At 46.6% G+C, this 17,202-nt stretch overlaps 1 protein-coding gene across 1 annotated transcript; it reads right to left on the bottom strand.

Moving 5' to 3' along the window:
• Nucleotides 1-344: 344 nt before the first annotated feature.
• Nucleotides 345-17,165, bottom strand: cdca2 (cell division cycle associated 2). Its single transcript, XM_069166200.1, is given in 15 exon segments — nt 345-1,444; nt 1,446-1,975; nt 2,171-2,348; nt 6,242-6,313; nt 6,686-6,766; nt 6,874-7,016; nt 7,714-7,788; nt 7,912-7,963; nt 8,179-8,516; nt 9,484-9,622; nt 11,636-11,787; nt 12,181-12,346; nt 16,130-16,266; nt 16,479-16,770; nt 17,010-17,165. Coding segments are annotated over 14 exon segments (2,664 nt in total). The 5' UTR covers nt 16,681-16,770; nt 17,010-17,165; the 3' UTR covers nt 345-1,045.
• Between the last annotated feature and the right edge of the window lie 37 nt (nt 17,166-17,202).

Here is a 17,202-nt window from a genome sequence, read left to right as displayed (position 1 = left end):
TCAATTACCCCCGTGATGGATAGATTACGGTCATGCATCATTCCGGGGAGCCAATTTTCCCAATGCGAACTGAATTTGAAACTCAATTTGTTTGGCGCACTCCGCGCTCCTCCCCGACAGATGGATGGAGACGGTTAAAAAGAGCAGCTGATTTGAATCCATAAACCGGTGGGAAAAAAAAAAACAAACAAAAAAAACCTGGAGGTCAGAGGTCAATTTACTTCCACGCGTTTTGGTCCCGCGTTCGAAATGTAGATCGGAACGGCAATTTACGCGGCGATTAATTCAGCTCAACGGCAAAAGAAAGAGGCTGAACCGCAGTGACCACAGATGGAAATGAGACATTCTTGGAAAGACGTTTTATTATGTGGATGAATTCCTTCCAAAATGACTCAAAAATAATCATCGGTTTAAATGAGCACAATTTCGCTGCAATGTGTTGTCTTCGCACGACGTTTAATCAGACGGCTAAAAAGGTACATGTGATCATTTCGGGAAAACTCTGAGAATATACTAACTCAAGTGGTTAGATCTCGCACGCACGCACGCACAAACCACCTGACCAACCACAAATAATCAGAATTATTAGAGCTTATTAATGAGATTTCACATTCACTCCCTTCATCTTTTCTCCATTATTCCAGCCCGACAGACGGTGCAGCCGGCGTCATCTATCCACAACAGCAGATATTGACTTGGGAGACGCTTGCTCCAGTGACTTCGGAGGCTCTGTGATTACCAGCGGAGTGGTTGTTGGGGGGGGGGCTTATTGATCAGCAGGTGGTCAGCTGAAAGACGATTGGGGAGGGGGGAGGGGGGAGGCGAGAGTCTCCCAGTGTATCGACCGGTTCGGTTATCGGAGGGTAGCCGCTCGCAAATTACTGCTCAGCTCTGATAATTCAAAAAGCATCAACAGAAGAACAATCGGCCTCTTTTTCTTTCTTTTTCTTTTTTTTGTATCGGAGACGAGAGATAAATGGAGGTGTACCGATTGTGTTTCGTTATCCCAGATCATAGTCAAGTTTATTTAAACAAGGAGACGATCTCACGAGGCGTCTTGCGTCTCCTCGGAGAGTGACGGCTGAGACGGCTGAGCGGCGCTTTGCCTCCGGCCGCGGGTCCTCCTGCGGGCCTCTTTGCTGAACTCTGGGGAGGTGTGAGGCAGCCAGACGAGTCCGCCGCCGCCTCCGCCGCCGCCGCCTCCGCCGCCGCCGCACTCCACGCTGCTCTGGTTCCTCAGGCTGCGTCGGACCGAGCGCTGCCTCCTGGTGGTCACGGGCTTGAACACGTCCTCCAGATTAAAGTCGGCCTGCCAGGGGGTGAGGTGGCCCACCGCGCCGGCTGCACCTCCGTCCTGCTCCTGGCTACCGCGGCTCGGCTGGACGTTTTCCCCGCTCCTCCGTGTCGCGGCCGGCCCGGCGCTCCTCCGGCCGGTTCTGCTGCTCCTCCGGCCGGTTCTGCCGCTCCTCCGGCCAGTTCTGCCGCTCCCGCAGGACGCCGCTCCTCCTGCCGCGCTCGGCTTTTCTCCGCGCCGGCACCGCGACGTTCGATTCTTCCGCCGAAGGCGGGCGGTCCGAGGCGGGCGCGCGCAGGCCGGGCTGGCTTCCCGATTTGCTCTCCGAGTCCGTGCGGGGCGCCCGAGCGCGAAGTTCTTCGGCGTCGGCGGGTACGGCGCCCTCGGACGGGGACGCCTCGAGGCTCGCGGCGGTCCGGCCTTCGCCGGGCTCCTCCGCCTGATCCCGAGACTCCCCGCCGGGCGGGTCGCCGTCGGAGACGCTCACCCCGGCTCTCCTCGGCCCTCCTCGTCCGACCCTCGGCCCCGACGGCCTCCGGCCCCTCGCTGTCGCGCTTTCTTCACGAGAGCCGGGAGCCGTGACGGAATCCACCGAAGCGGCTTCAAGGCCGTGTGTCTCGGGGGCGTCGCCTCCCGCCTCGGGGGAAGGATTCAGGTGGGGCTCCTCGTTTGGGGCTTTTTCTTTTGGAGAAATAAGGACAATCTCAGGAGAATAACTTTCCATTCATGCGTTCTTTTTTTTTTTTTTTTTACTTTACAGGCAACAAATGTAAATTTTTAGACCGACAACTATAGATTTATTTCCACATAAGCAAAATCCATTCTTGACTCTAACTCAACTGTGAGACGAACTTATCTGCTGCCTGCATATTTTACCTGAAGGAGTCCGCTGTGCTGCTGAAGACTGAGCGGCGGTGAGGGACGACCTCTGGGTGAGGGACGACCTCTCGGTGATGGGACTCAGCTCGGGGTTCTTGGAGGCGTAGCCGCGCGACCCGTACAGCGAGCGGTCCACCTCCTTGGTCCACCGGCGAGCCGCCGCCGCGGAGGTCGTCTGGGGGGAGAAGTTCGCGCCGACGCGTCGGTGAGTTTCGATTGTCGGGGAGGCCGAGTGTCGACTAAGAAGACGCGCGGAGGGATTAACTCTCGTACATCCAATCCATACTGCGTTGACTATCGAGGGAATGGGATTATACCGGATCGATCGGTGCACGTTATTATGTTTTCAACAAGTACGCAAACATGGTTTTAAGTGGCTGATTAAAAACTGTGATTCGAGTGACGAGCCATCGTACATGGGGTGAATGTGCGTTACTCCCTTTCCCAAGTAATATTGCTCGGGAAATACTCTTTAAACCAGAACTCAAAACACAAGTCTTTACTTTAGCCTTTAACTATGCCATACAAATAAAGTTGATTATTATTATTATTGTGTTCATATAAACCATCTATCAAGACAAACCCTTGGAGATCTTTAACTTCATTTTAAGGGGGGATAAATTCAGTGGCTCACAAAGTAAGTAGAAACTAACTTGGACCAACAGAAACCTATTTAGACTGATAATAAATGTTGACTGGGATGATTTACTGAATGTATGAAGAAAAATAAGAACAACAATACTGTTAGAGGTCCCGCAAACTGCACTGTGACACCGTGAGCTGCAGCTTCCCTTCAAACAAGTGATTTGATATATTGGGGACATTTATCATTAACTCCAAACGACCGGCACTCGTACTGAAATAACCTCCATTCAGATGTTTAATACATGCAGTTAGCTCGAAGCACTTGTCTGGTTTATCCCGTTTATTAATTCATCTCGTCTGAATGGGCTTAAAAGGATACGTCTCGTGTTATTTTATATTTTTCCCTCTGCTGAAAACAGTCCCCAGCATGCGCAATATTTCAATAGTGTTTTAATTAAAAGGATTACTCGGCCTTATTTGTGACCCGTTTCTAATACTTGAAGGCTTCAGCGGGAACAAACGGACCTCGGGGGGTACCGACAGGCCGGGTGACGTGAGGAAGTTAAAAGAAACAACAACACGCGTGTTGACAATAACAAAAAGACAGAATCTCACCTGCCTACATATAGTCAACGTAACTATAGGGGCTCATAATATACCCGGTACGCATTCATTCACAGTTAATACATTCCTGGGTTACATAGTGTTTTTTTTGTTGTTGTTTTTTTAGAGCAGCGGAAAAATAAATAAAATAACAGATTTTGTTATTTATTTTGAAAAATGTAAACATCCACCGCTGGATAATTGGCCACAACTCTTGCTCTGACAGTTAAGAGGCACTCAAACGCCGCATGGCGTCAGTGAGGGAAAAACGTAAACGATACAAAACGTCAGTAACGCCGCACGATACGCTGACGCGTGTCGTTTATCTGTACACGAAGGTCACGGACGTTTTGTTTGAATACATATTACCGCTCGATCAGACGGATCAGGAGCTTCGATGCTGACGTTCCGTATTCGCCTTCATGTCCGAATTAAAACATATACATATACACACACACACACACATATATATATATGTATATATATATATATATGTATATATATATATATATATATATATATACACACACACACATATATATATATACACATATATATATATATATATACACAGTGGGTACGGAAAGTATTCAGACCCCTTTACATTTTTCACTCTTTGTTTCATTGCAGCCATTTGCTAAAATCAAAAAAGTTCATTTTATTTCTCATTAATGTACACTCAGCACCCCATCTTGACAGAAAAAAACAGAAATGTAGAAATTTGTGCAAATTTATTAAAAAAGAAAAACTGAAATATCACATGGTCATAAGTATTCAGACCCTTTGCTGTGACACTCATATTTAACTCACATGCTGTCCATTTCTTCTGATCCTCCTTGAGATGGTTCTACTCCTTCATTGGAGTCCAGCTGTGTTTAATTAAACTGATTGGACTTGATTAGGAAAGGCACACATCTGTCTATATAAGACCTTACAGCTCACAGTGCATGTCAGAGCAAATGAGAATCATGAGGTCGAAGGAACTGTCCAAGGAGCTCAGAGACAGAATTGTGGCAAGGCACAGATCTGGCCAAGGTTACAAAATAATTTCTGCAGCACTCAAGGTTCCTAAGAGCACAGTGGCCTCCATAATCCTTAAATGGAAGAAGTTTGGGACGACCAGGACTCTTCCCAGACCTGGCCGTCCAGCCAAACTGAGCAATCGTGGGAGAAGAGCCTTGGTGAGAGAGGTAAAGAAGAACCCAAAGATCACTGTGGCTGAGCTCCAGAGATGCAGTAGGGAGATGGGAGAAAGTTCCACAAAGTCAACTATCACTGCAGCCCTCCACCAGTCGGGGCTTTATGGCAGAGTGGCCCGACGGAAGCCTCTCCTCAGTGCAAGACATATGAAAGCCCGCATAGAGTTTGCCAAAAAACACATGAAGGACTCCCAGACTATGAGAAATAAGATTCTCTGGTCTGATGAGACCAAGATTGAACTTTTTGGCGTTAATTCTAAGCGGTATGTGTGGAGAAAACCAGGCACTGCTCATCACCTGCCCAATACAATCCCAACAGTGAAACATGGTGGTGGCAGCATCATGCTATGGGGGTGTTTTTCAGCTGCAGGGACAGGACGACTGGTTGCAATTGAAGGAAAGATGAATGCGGCCAAGTACAGAGATATCCTGGAAGAAAACCTCTTCCAGAGTGCTCTGGACCTCAGACTGGGCCGAAGGTTCACCTTCCAACAAGACAATGACCCTAAGCACACAGCTAAAATAACAAAGGAGTGGCTTCGGAACAACTCTGTGACCATTCTTGACTGGCCCAGCCAGAGCCCTGACCTAAACCCAATTGAGCATCTCTGGAGAGACCTGAAAATGGCTGTCCACCAACGTTCACCATCCAACCTGACGGAACTGGAGAGGATCTGCAAGGAAGAATGGCAGAGGATCCCCAAATCCAGGTGTGAAAAGCTTGTTGCATCATTCCCAAGAAGACTCATGGCTGTACGAGCTCAAAAGGGTGCTTCTACTCAATACTGAGCAAAGGGTCTGAATACTTATGACCATGGGATATTTCAGTTTTTCTTTTTTAATAAATTTGCACAAATTTCTACATTTCTGTTTTTTTCTGTCAAGATGGGGTGCTGAGTGTACATTAATGAGAAATAAAATGAACTTTTTTGATTTTAGCAAATGGCTGCAATGAAAGAAAGTGAAAAATGTAAAGGGGTCTGAATACTTTCCGTACCCACTGTATATACACATACATATATACATACATACATATATACATATATATACACACATACATATATATATACACATATGTACACACATATATATATACACATATATATAAACATATGTACATATATATATACATATATGTGTATATATATATATATATATATATTATATTAACAGAATGAATTGGTCTGAATTATATCCGCATCACTGTCTTTCCAACGTAATGAACCTCACTGTGCATATACGTATATTAGTGTCACTCCCCTCCTTGATTCTTAGTTTCCCTTTTTTTTTTTTTCGTTTTGCGGCGTTTTGGCATGTTTTTTGTTGTTGTTGTTGTTGTTGTCGTTTTACATTTGGATTCTACTTTGTAATCCTTCTCCAAGTTGTACCTTTGTTCTACTCCAAGTACCAATATTTGAAATGGAGAGAAATTTGGTTTTCTTTCATTTTATTTGGTTGACTTGTCTATAAATAAATATATATAGCGCTGTAAAAAAAGAAAAAAAGAAAAACGGTTGGAAAAATGTGAATTGAAATAAAAATCAAAAATGAATAATCAAAATCAAGCAAAGGAAGCTTCGTACGTCACGTCGTACGGCCGTCAGCTCCGTGTCCGTTTCCCAGGACGACGTGTCTGTAGTCAGTGAAGTGATGCAGAGAGAAATCAAACGAGCACACTCACCTTCATCTTCCCAGAGGCTGACTTGGCACTGGACCGTGTCGACCTCTTCACGGGTTCACTCTCCTCCGGCTTCTGGGGGGTGGAGGGACACACACACACACACACACACACACACAGACACAGACATATACACACACACACACACACACACACACACACACACACACACACAGACACACACACAGACACACACACACACACAGACTTGGCCTCAGGATACATTATATAGACTGTCTCCCTGCTACACTTTCTCTCTCTCTGACACACACACAAAGTGAGAATCTCTGGGTGTGCTGAAGTTCAGATCCGGTTGAATTAAACAGTAGATTCGATGGAAACGTGTTATGACCCGTAACTTATTGAGTTTATAAGACTATCTTGTCTGGTAAATGGAGTTATCTACAGGTGAGATCGAGCCGGGAGCAGTTTGTGGCGATAGCAGACCTTTCTCTTTCGGCTGCTGGGGCGAGCTGGAGCTGGTTCCCGTCCGGGTTCGGGCTGCAGCGAGGCAAAATGCACAAGTTTCTGGCAAATGAACATGGAAACTCTGCAGCTGATAGTAGTAATTAATTGAAGCATATATATATAAGTAGATAATAAAAAAATTAAAAAAATATTTAACAGTGGCTGACCTTTTTCCTTCTGCTGCTGGATCGCACCACAGCTAGACCTTCAGCAGCCGATTCAGGCTGCTCTTCCTCCTCTGGGACGGGTGCGGGCTCGTCCAGGACACCCGTCAGGGAGGCTGTGTCAGGTCTGGTGTCAGATTCGGACTCTGAGGAATAAAAAATAAATAAAAATGAGATGATAGCTGTGGGTGATAATCGCGTCGATTTGAGTGTCTTGGCAAGGTAACAGGTCGCCAACGCCGAGTAATGCTGCGCTCCAGACGACGTACTTCCCCTCAGTGCACTAACGAATAGTGCTCTGATTTTGTGTAAGCGCGGGGAATTTCGCCAGGGTAGTGTTGTTCTGCACTGACCGGGAAGAACCTCAACACGTGAACACATCACCTGCCCAAAAAACATTTCACCCAGAAATCAACGTGTTTTTGTGTCCTCTGTTTAACACACTGATTCTTCTGTCCAGCAGCAGTAGTGAACACTTTTCTATGGTGGTTCAGGAACAGCCGCAGCTTCCTCAGATGCCCCGCCCCCCTCCCTCCACGCAGTATTGTCCGAGATACTTGAAAACAGTTGTTTAACAACATCTTTAATTCTGACCGCCTTGGTTTTTCTTTTTACCAGCTTCTGCAACTGCAGACTGTAAATTGGGTTCGTTCCCAAGTCCGACTTCAAAAATGAGAACCACGACTCGACTGAGCTGCAAAACGCACTCAAACTTCACTCTTTAGAAGTCTCGTATACCGACGCTTGGTTCGCCAGGAGACGGCGGAGGGTGGAGAAGTCGAGAGGTGAACGCGGGGGAAGTGGAGTGACGGCGAGAAAGGAGAAATTATGACGGCGGCTCACCTGTCGCAATCTGAGAAAGACACTCTTCGTGGAAAGCGGCGTCCAAATTCAGCGGCCGGGCGCTCCGTGTGCTTTCTGAAAACGTAATAAATGGAAACGAGCTCACAGAGTTGGACTGAACTCCCCCGAGACAATGAGCTACTTCTCTCAGGGTATTTGAACTGTAGTAATATTAATTTACAATAACAATAAAAGAACCTGTTTCATTCGTCACCGCAGAGTCAAACTCCTCCATCGAAGGAAAAACGATCTAAGAGCAGAAAAGAGAAAAACAATGTTCACCAGCGCCGGGACATCGGGGGTCACATCCTGAGTAGACGTAGATAACCGACACATTGCAGTTAAATGCGCGAGCACTCAAAACAAAAACGAGCCATCGTGGAAATCTCGGATGTTTGTAGGCCATTTAAAATGTTAGAACTTTTACTTTACAACATTTTCAGTGTTAGTTATAATCTTGTTTACCTTTCCGTCCGCCGCCTCGTCCTCCTCCTCCTCCTCCTCCTCCTCACGCACGTCTCCGTCCGGCTGCGTCCTGCGGTGACGAGGCATGGCGAGCGTCGGGGAGGCGCCGAGCGCCGCGGGGCTGCCGAGGTCCGGCGTCTCGGCGTCGGTCCTCCGCGGCGTCTTCAGCGCCGAGCGCAGCAGGAAGCTCCCGCCGGGCGCCGCCGCCGCCGGCGTGGCCCCCTTCTGCAGCGGCGTGCTCGGGGGCAGGTTCTTGTCGAAGAACTCCGGGGAGAGAGGACCGCCGAAGCGCACCCGCTTCTTCTTCGCCTCGGACGTCCCGGCGGAGTCGTCCTCTCCTGCGACGCAGTAAAGACTTAAAATCACGCCGGCAATTACGTTTGCTCCTTCGCCTCCGTTAAATGACGCGACAGTAAATCCACTGTCGGGAGTGCGAACGCAATTCAAGGCCACTTTTGAACATCGGATGAGAAATGATGAAAAGGAAAACTTCATCGACAGGTTCAAGGTTTGAAGAGATTCTCGTGTTAAATAAACAGAAAATAAGATAAATAGAAACGGTGACAGACATTCATCTTTAAGAACATTTATTGTTTAATTAGAGTCGGGGCCACATACGGAATAAATGGCTGTCAAAGAGAGAGCAGATGCTTTGTACCAGAGTTCACTGGTAAGGTAAAGAGAAATCAATATCACATTCGACAACAACACGAAGTTCTCCTACACGTCGACTAACAGCCCTGCATCACTCGGCCCTGCAGTCGTACACGGACACAACAACATCCACTTAACAGGAAAAACATCACAATATTAAAAACGACCTTCTTGCATTTCATGACGTTAAGACATTTTTCCACGACAGGAAAACGTTTCACCGAGTCAAAGTTTACGCGTTCGGTATCGGAACCGGCAGCTAAATCTGCGGCTCCCGGGTCCATTCGTAGTTGGTGATGTGTGCTGGTTCTCGCATTACACAGCTGTCGTCCCTTCCTCTGATGTTTGGTCTCACATTTGAAACTCATTAACACTCTGCTCGTGGCCAAAAAAAAAAAAAAAAAAAATCAAAAAAATTGGTGTTGTCCAACACAGAAAACTCAAAATGCAGCTGACCGTGAATTTCCCTCTGTGAAAAAACAACAACAACAACAACATTGCAGCCTAATCTACACTGGAACAAGCGCAGCGCTGCACAACGGGCCTCAAAGGCAGCGGCTAAACCGAGATAAAAGGCCGGTTGACTTCAGCGTGCCCACGGAGAGAGAGAGAGAGAGAGCGAGCGGTGTGTGTGTGTGTGTGTGTGTTTACCTGTGGGCTCCGTCTCCAGCGGAGAAGGGCGAGGGGGGATGTGGAAGGAGGAGGAGGAGGAGGAGCGCCGGGATGGCGAAGGGGTTGCGGGACCGTCAGGCGACGGCCGGCTGGGGCTTTGGAGTTTAAAGACACTATCCTGTTGAGCGAGCGGGACGGACGGACGCGCGCACGCACACACACACACACACACACACACACACACACACACACACACACACACACACACACACACACACAGTTCATTTCTGTGGGGACTGCGGTTCAAGGAGCTTCACAGAACACTTTGTTACAACACATTTGCATTTTATCCAACGCCGGCATACATTTATTCTTTTTTTCTTTTCTCCCCTTCCACTTACACCTGGAAGGACATCGGAGTGTGAAACGAGCTCACAGCGGGTGTCCTTTATATTTCTTTTTCCTTGCAATATTTAAAAACAGACACACACACACACACACACACACACACACCCTAATGAGCAGAGCAGGAAATGTTGGATTAGCAGGGGCATAGCATAACGAATATGACTGCCAAACAGGCCACAGAAAAACATGAGGCTGTTACACGCGAGATGAAAGTAAGAACAGAAACATAGGAGTGAAAAAAAAAAACCACACACACACAAAAAAAAACCCACCAAACCAGGGAGCCGACTTCGAAATATGGAGCATTATTTATAGTCTTCCTGCATGACCGCACATGTTGAGCGCTTTAAGGAGAGGGAGGGGAGGGGGAGAGACAGCAGCGGCAGGGGGAGGAGGAGGGAGCAGAGCGTCACTAAAGCAGAGCATCGACACCACAGGTCTTCCCACTCGTCCCGTGGCCGAGACACATCTGACGAGCGCTCGGCACGCCGTCCCGACAGCAGCGCGCTACGCCGCGGCCGACTACGCCTTTCATTCACAAAATCCGCATTACTATTATCATTTCTCTCCCGCGGTTTATCGTTTATTTATTTATTTTTTTTGCCTGAAGTCTGACGACGCCCGTTAAAAATGATGAGATTTTTTTTTTTTTTTTTTTTAGCTAGAGCCAAGAAATTGGGATTAATAATTTGATTTGGTCTTTTTCTGTTCACGTATTGCCGCTGTTGTAGCGTAAACCTCATCGGAGTTTAGCGTTTATTCTCCATTTATATTCTGCAGCAGAAGACGGGGGGGGGGGAGAATCGACGTTACACGACGTCACGCACAGTTCGCGAACTGCCATTTAAAAGCCTCTAGTTCGGCATTTCGGCCGTCGCCGTCTTGTCTTCTTTGGAGTCAGAAATAATCATATTTGGATGAACCGTGGAGGAGCGAGAAGTGGAAAGGACTCGATGTGACCCGACGACGCGACGCCCGCGGGAATCTGACTGCGCTCCAGGCCTGTCAATCAAACCGGATTGACGTGATAAACATACCGCGTTTCGAGGCTAATTAACGACGCCGTTATTTTCAGATGGACCGATCAGAAGGAGAGAATTTAGTGAATGACACCATGAATGACTTTATACTTAAATGAGAGAAGTTGAATTGGAGCCGACGGAGCCAGGTTTTTTTTTGAAGCCGACTCCCGGCAGCCCTCGGTAGTGCTGCACCGTGTGGCACTTCCACATAGGATTTCACAGCCGCATCTATTTTATAAACTCTCTAGCGGAACCTCAAACGTTGTGGAAATAGAGATGACGAGTTCCATCCAGCTGATGAATGGAAACGACTCCAACAAATTATGCAAAATAGCCGAGGTCAGCTCAAATAATTGCGATGTAATTCTAAGTGGATGGCGGCGGTTCTCGTGTCGCCACTTGTGGACATTATTATTTTCATTCTACTTCACTGTACTAGAACGCTATTAACGTGGTTACAGGCTGCTCTTTTTTTTTTTTTTTTTTTTTTAAGGGCTTTGAATGAATGATACAGAACTCTTCAAACTTGATAAAGCGTGTTCGAGGAGAAGTATAAAGTGAAAAAGAAAAAAAAAAGTAATGGAAAATAATAAAAAATTTAAAAGCCAGCAATTGCACAAACTTGCTTTGCACGAGAGGACTTGTTTGTTTTTTGTACCTCTTGTAGGATGTTTGAATCAAAGGAAGCCGAGTACAGAGAGGTAAAGCCTTTTAGTTAAATTATTTACAGCCGTCGAGCGAGCGAGTCGGGGCGAGTGTACCTTCTGCTCCTTCAAACTGGAGTGGAGGATAGGAGCGCCGGCCTCTCTAATCTCCACGCTGCAGCCGTCGAGGGGACCCAGGCGCCTCCTCTTGCTCGGTATTGGTGTCGCTGGTGGTTTGTTCTCCTTCCCTTCACCGCCACTGTTCCCATCTGAGATGGAGAATTTAATAAACGGCGCGTTATGTAAACGTACAAAAACAAATGGGACTTGGGGAAAACCATCAGTTTAATAAAAACATCACATGTGGAATGAACATATCAGAAAAAAAACAACAACATAACTTTGGAAGAAAAATAAACTTGAAGAGGACTTGATCAAAAGGACTGGAGATGACGTCTCAGCCCAGAAACTGGCCCGTTTCAGAAGCTGACCAGGCTCGGAAGAAAAATGATGGCTGAGAGATGTCGTCAGAGTCAGGCTCATAACTATGCAGCGCATTAATCCACTGCTTTTTAAAATGGTGCCTCCGGACATCATAAAGAGATCCTACTGGCATAGATCCTCATTGTGAAATGAAACTATTAATCCTGCGGCAGCCTCACCAGACAGATAATCTCTTGTCTTGATGCATCCTCCAGCGTTGCTGTCCTGCGCTGGCATCAGATCACAGGCGTCGCTCTCCTCCACATCCATCAGGCTCTGGAAGGAGGCCATCTTCTGCTTCAGTGTGGAGGCGACCCGGGGAAGGAAGGGGCTACTTCTGACAAGCTGAGAGTTGAGACGGCAGAAAGAAAACAAACGGATCTGCTCAGTGATGCGGCCTGACAGGTCATAGACTTCCCCCGAAATTACAAAAGTGGCATTACCCGAGAGGCCGCGCATCTATCACACGCTGCTTCGCGAGAGAGACACACACACACACACACACACACACACACACACACAAAATCGCGCACGGGACGCGGGAGCGTTACGGTTCGCAAGTCTCAGTCAGCCACAGAATAGTTTGTCAACACCGCTCTCTAGGCAGTAACAGAATACTTTGCTTCCAGCCGAAATCTGGTGGAAAATGTGCCTCTTCAGTGTCAGACTCACCCTGTGTGGACTTGAGAATTGGTCATTTTTACAGCAGGGAAACATCCCGAGAAACTTCTTCAACCACCTCTTCAGCATAATACACTTCTGCACTGTCCATTATTTGCTCCCGGTGTTCAAAAACAACTTTGATGTGAACCCTTGGCACTTTGGAGATAGTGAGCAGACTCGTGCCACTGGCTCCCGGTGCCCGCCTCCTGCCCCTGATTGGTCAGAATCTTAAGCAGCGGTTGAGTTAAGAGACAGAAATCCCAGGGAAGTTCTGTATTTTAATAGGTAGGTAGGTAGGTAGGTATTTACTTTATTAATCCCCGAGGGGAAATTTTTTCATCGTCATCATTAATAGTTCGAACCAAAAAAGTTTTGCCGCATCGATTTCAGTCTAATTGATATTAATAATTCAAAAGCAACTCAAATCTCAGCTGATTCTAATTGGAAACAGAACAGATAACGTCTTTACTGTCATTGTACAGGACACACAGTGAAGTCTTCAAGGCACGTCACCAGGCGTAAATCCCATGAAAACAAACACGTCCAACGGTATAAATTATATAAAATAAATATAAAAGTACGAGGCACACAACCTCATGCGATCATGCACAGTCATTGCTACATTAAACACAAGCTGCTGTCTGGCTATGTTGACAAACAAATATCGTGTAAACACAAACACACACACACACACACACACACACAAACAAAAGAATAACTAGGATGCCTATTTATTCGAACTACAAAATTCTTAAAAAACTGAATTGTGGCATATTTCAGTTTGGGACATAGAGATTAATAATGGACGGCGGTGTGGAGGATTTAAATAGTGTATATATTGTGATGTTATCATAACGCTTTTTTTTGTGTGTGTGTTTTTTTAGTCCTGGTGACAGCTGCTAGTATCCAAAACACACTGTGACTGACACGCTCTCCGTCTAGAAGAACACCAGTGCCCGTTAATGTCAACCTCTAAACTCTACATGGTGTTAAATCTTCGATAATTAAATATCAGGTGAGTTATCACTTCAATAAGTTCTCCATTGGCCTCAACTTTAGAGCAGCGAACTGCTGCGTTAATTCCGACACGGCAGAAGTGAAAGGGACTTAAGCGTTATTACTGTTTCACATGGTCCGACCTTCCTCTCCACATTGATCTTTCGAGGCTTTGTATTGTGAGGACAATTTAACCTCGTTCCTTTTAATCTAGCAGCGATTTAACGTGTCGGTCTGAATAAGCGCTCCGCTCACTTTTCCCCATAAGTCACAAAACCAATCTTAGTAGAGGAGTTACTACTTCTACTGTCAACTAGCGCCGTCACGCTCCTGAAATTTTAGTGGACCATTAATCGCCACACAAGTAATTAAAGTTAACAATTTGATTGTCTTTTTCATGGCACTAATTCTCATAGTTTATTGATACACATGTGACTTATGAATAAGCAGAGTCAATTGGCTGTAATGTTTGGCTTTGCAACTACATTAAATCCAAGATGTTAAGGTCATCGTAATGCAGCTGCATGAACTTGTAACGCTTGAAAAGAAACGGCAGGTGGCGCTAATTCTACACTCATCTGCCCTTAAACCCTTAAACCATAGAAGAAGAAGGGAGGGCACCGAGATTAAATGAATAAAACGGAGCCGGTCAACCCTCAAACCGGTAAAAAAACATGACTTGGAAACGGCGCTGGAAATATGACAATTCTGTTAAGTTTCATCCAGCTGTTTTTAATACAGATGAATGGAAACGATTCTAATAACTGCAAAATGACTGCAATCATCCCAAATAATCACAATCAGACGGTTGTGTAATAACTGTGACATGTCCGCTTTAAACATGAAACGAGTCTGAATGAACGCCCTCACGCTGACGTACGCGAAAGATTATGAAGTGTTGACGCGGGACCTCTTTAAATATAACGCGTCCACCAATCACAACAGCCGAGGAAGCGAACCTCAACGAGCCGCCACCTAATCTCCATTGTTTTTGAATGTTTTGGATACAAATATAAGCGAAATATGTTTTGCAAAAATATCTGGAAATTGGTTTCCTGCTGAGATCAGAGAGCTGCTCTCCCTTCGTGCCAAAGACGAGATAACCAGGCGGCTTAGCAGCTTAACATACATTATACGCAACTTCTTGTACTGTCTGGTTTAAGCGCGTTAAGACGCCAAAACAGTCCTGCCTTGTTTGAAAAACAAAACAAAAAAAAAAGCCAACGAGGAACACGGATGTAAAGGTCACCCACGTCTACACGACCAAATCCCGTCACTTCTAGCAGCTTGGCAAAGCAGGGTGGTTTTGTAGCCCGTGTCTGAAACGGGTTCATCGTCTCGGGGTTCGTCCCGCGTCTTCCCTCAGACGAGTCGTTTCGTCAGGGACGAGCCGCCAAAAGAGTCCAGCCTTCTTTTCACCGAGTAAAGCAGACGTTCTAATTGCGTTGACTTAAACGCGTCTCGTCCCAGAATAATCGTGAAATAAAAAAAAAATACAAATAAAAAATAAAAAAAAGGAAATCCGACAGGCTGTTCTAACTCGGTCAAAATGTGGAAAGCTTGTTATATGCTTAATATTAGACCACGTTAATGTGAACTCGCACACGGTGTACGCGAGCCTGAGGTCTGTGTGCGGATCCAAGGTGCCTTCTTCGTAATAATATAAAGCATATAATGACTTGGTTAATTGATGGAGACGTGCGGTAGACTGCGTCTTAATGCAGCATTTCTGCTTTCAATCTGCTCACGTGTGGCAGGCTGCCAAGCTTCCCGGTAATCCCCTTGTGCATAATACTGCTTTATTTAACGCCGTTCGCCAGAAGTCATTCTGTCATTCAAACGTCAGCGTCGCAGCAGGAGCGCCGTCGCTCTCCGCTCTGCTCTGTTCATTCGGTGCGTTAAGCTGCCGCTGACGTCGACGCCGTCTCGACCGCACTTCGTAGGCCGGCGAGCGAAATACCAGCAATCTCACACGAGCGACCCCACGAGCGTTACACGTGTTCGGCAAAGAGGGACACCGTCGCCCGTCGGCCCCGCAGGTCGCGATGTGCGAGGTTTTTACTGAAGCTGATGCAAATTACTTTTTTAAAAGTGAATCGCGACGGCACGCGCGTTGCAGACAGATGGCGGAACTGGTGCGAGCTTAAGGAGTAAATACAAATCGTCGTATCCGACTGCGTTCCCACAAGTAAATAACGGGAGGATTTGGTGCCGGATCCAGTGGTTCTGATCAGACAGTCTGGAGTGAACCGGCCAGAGCGAGATGTGCGTGTGACAGTCCTTGTATGTGTCTCAAAGAAGAAAACCAGAAATGTGTGTTTGAGCGGTCCAGCACGGCAGCAGTGATGTACGCCAGTTTCAATACAGAGAGACCCAGCTGAAGGCCAGACTAATCTGGATGGCTGCTTCACTCTCCAGATTGACGTGACGTGACGGGGGACTCGACTCGACTCTCGAGAAGCATCTCACCTGTGGAGACGGGGAGGTTGACAGCGTCTTCGTCCTCTGCTGCGCCATGAAGCGGATGAGCGAATTTGTCTCCGGGGAGCCTCGTACGCCGACGCCGGACCTCCGCCGGGCTTTTAATTGTGCCAGCCGAGATTTGTCTGGAGCGAGAGGGAGAAGAGAGTCGCTTTAGGGACAATTGATTGGTAGAATATATGCAAAATAAAACAAACGACTTATTGTCAAGAGGACAGCAGGTGTCAAGAAAGCATCAGTCGTGTTTATACTACTACATACTGGGAGACAGAACATTTCTTGTTGTCTCTACTGGAGATAGCCGAGCAAGTAAACGCATACAGATGAGTCCTCTGACCTTTGTGGTTTTTTGATAATGATGATGGGGCAAAACTCTGGATGGAGATGCCAAACTGACCAGGTGTGACCTCAGAGAAGTTCAGGGTGACCGAGGTGCCATTTAAAACAGGGGGGGGGTCCTCTTCTGGAGGAGACGGCGTTTTCTCGTCCCGATGCCCCTCAGTGTTCAACTCCACCGCAGCCATCTGCATCGACAACATGGATCCGATGATACAAGAGCAGGTGAACCGCAAGGAAACGTGCAGCGATAATGGAGAAGCACGGACGGACAAGAGACGTCATATACAAGCCTATTAAAAAAAAAAAGGTGCATACTTGTAGGTCACGAACAGCAGAGTTAATCCAACACAACCTCGTCCCAAAGTCCAAAAACGTCCCCAAAAAAAAAACAACAACACACGTTTCTCTGAACTTTAGCTGGATGCTAACGCGGCTAGCTGAATGCCGCTTGTAAACATTAAGAAAACAGGCTGTCGGCTAAACAGCGTCGTTAAAGATAACGGAGTGACAAGCTGAGTCAGACACTTACCTTATTCATTTAAGTTAAATATAAAAGGCTGTCTACCACATAAAAGGCCACTCGTATTTTAAAACACGTTTAAATTAAATGTGATTTAAAAAAAAAGAAAAAAAAAAAAAAGAAGAAGAAGCCAGTGCGATTCAAATCACCCTCCACGTCAGAGCCAACGGCCACATCCGGAATCCCTCCGCGGAAAGAAAAG

The sequence above is a fragment of the Embiotoca jacksoni genome, unplaced genomic scaffold (assembly GCF_022577435.1).
Source record: "Embiotoca jacksoni isolate LCO1_2020_lvr unplaced genomic scaffold, fEmbJac1.0.p SCAF_37, whole genome shotgun sequence".
Classification (NCBI taxonomy): domain Eukaryota; kingdom Metazoa; phylum Chordata; class Actinopteri; family Embiotocidae; genus Embiotoca; species Embiotoca jacksoni.
Note: the sequence above shows the minus strand (reverse complement) of the source record. Positions and strands in the feature narration are given on the sequence as shown.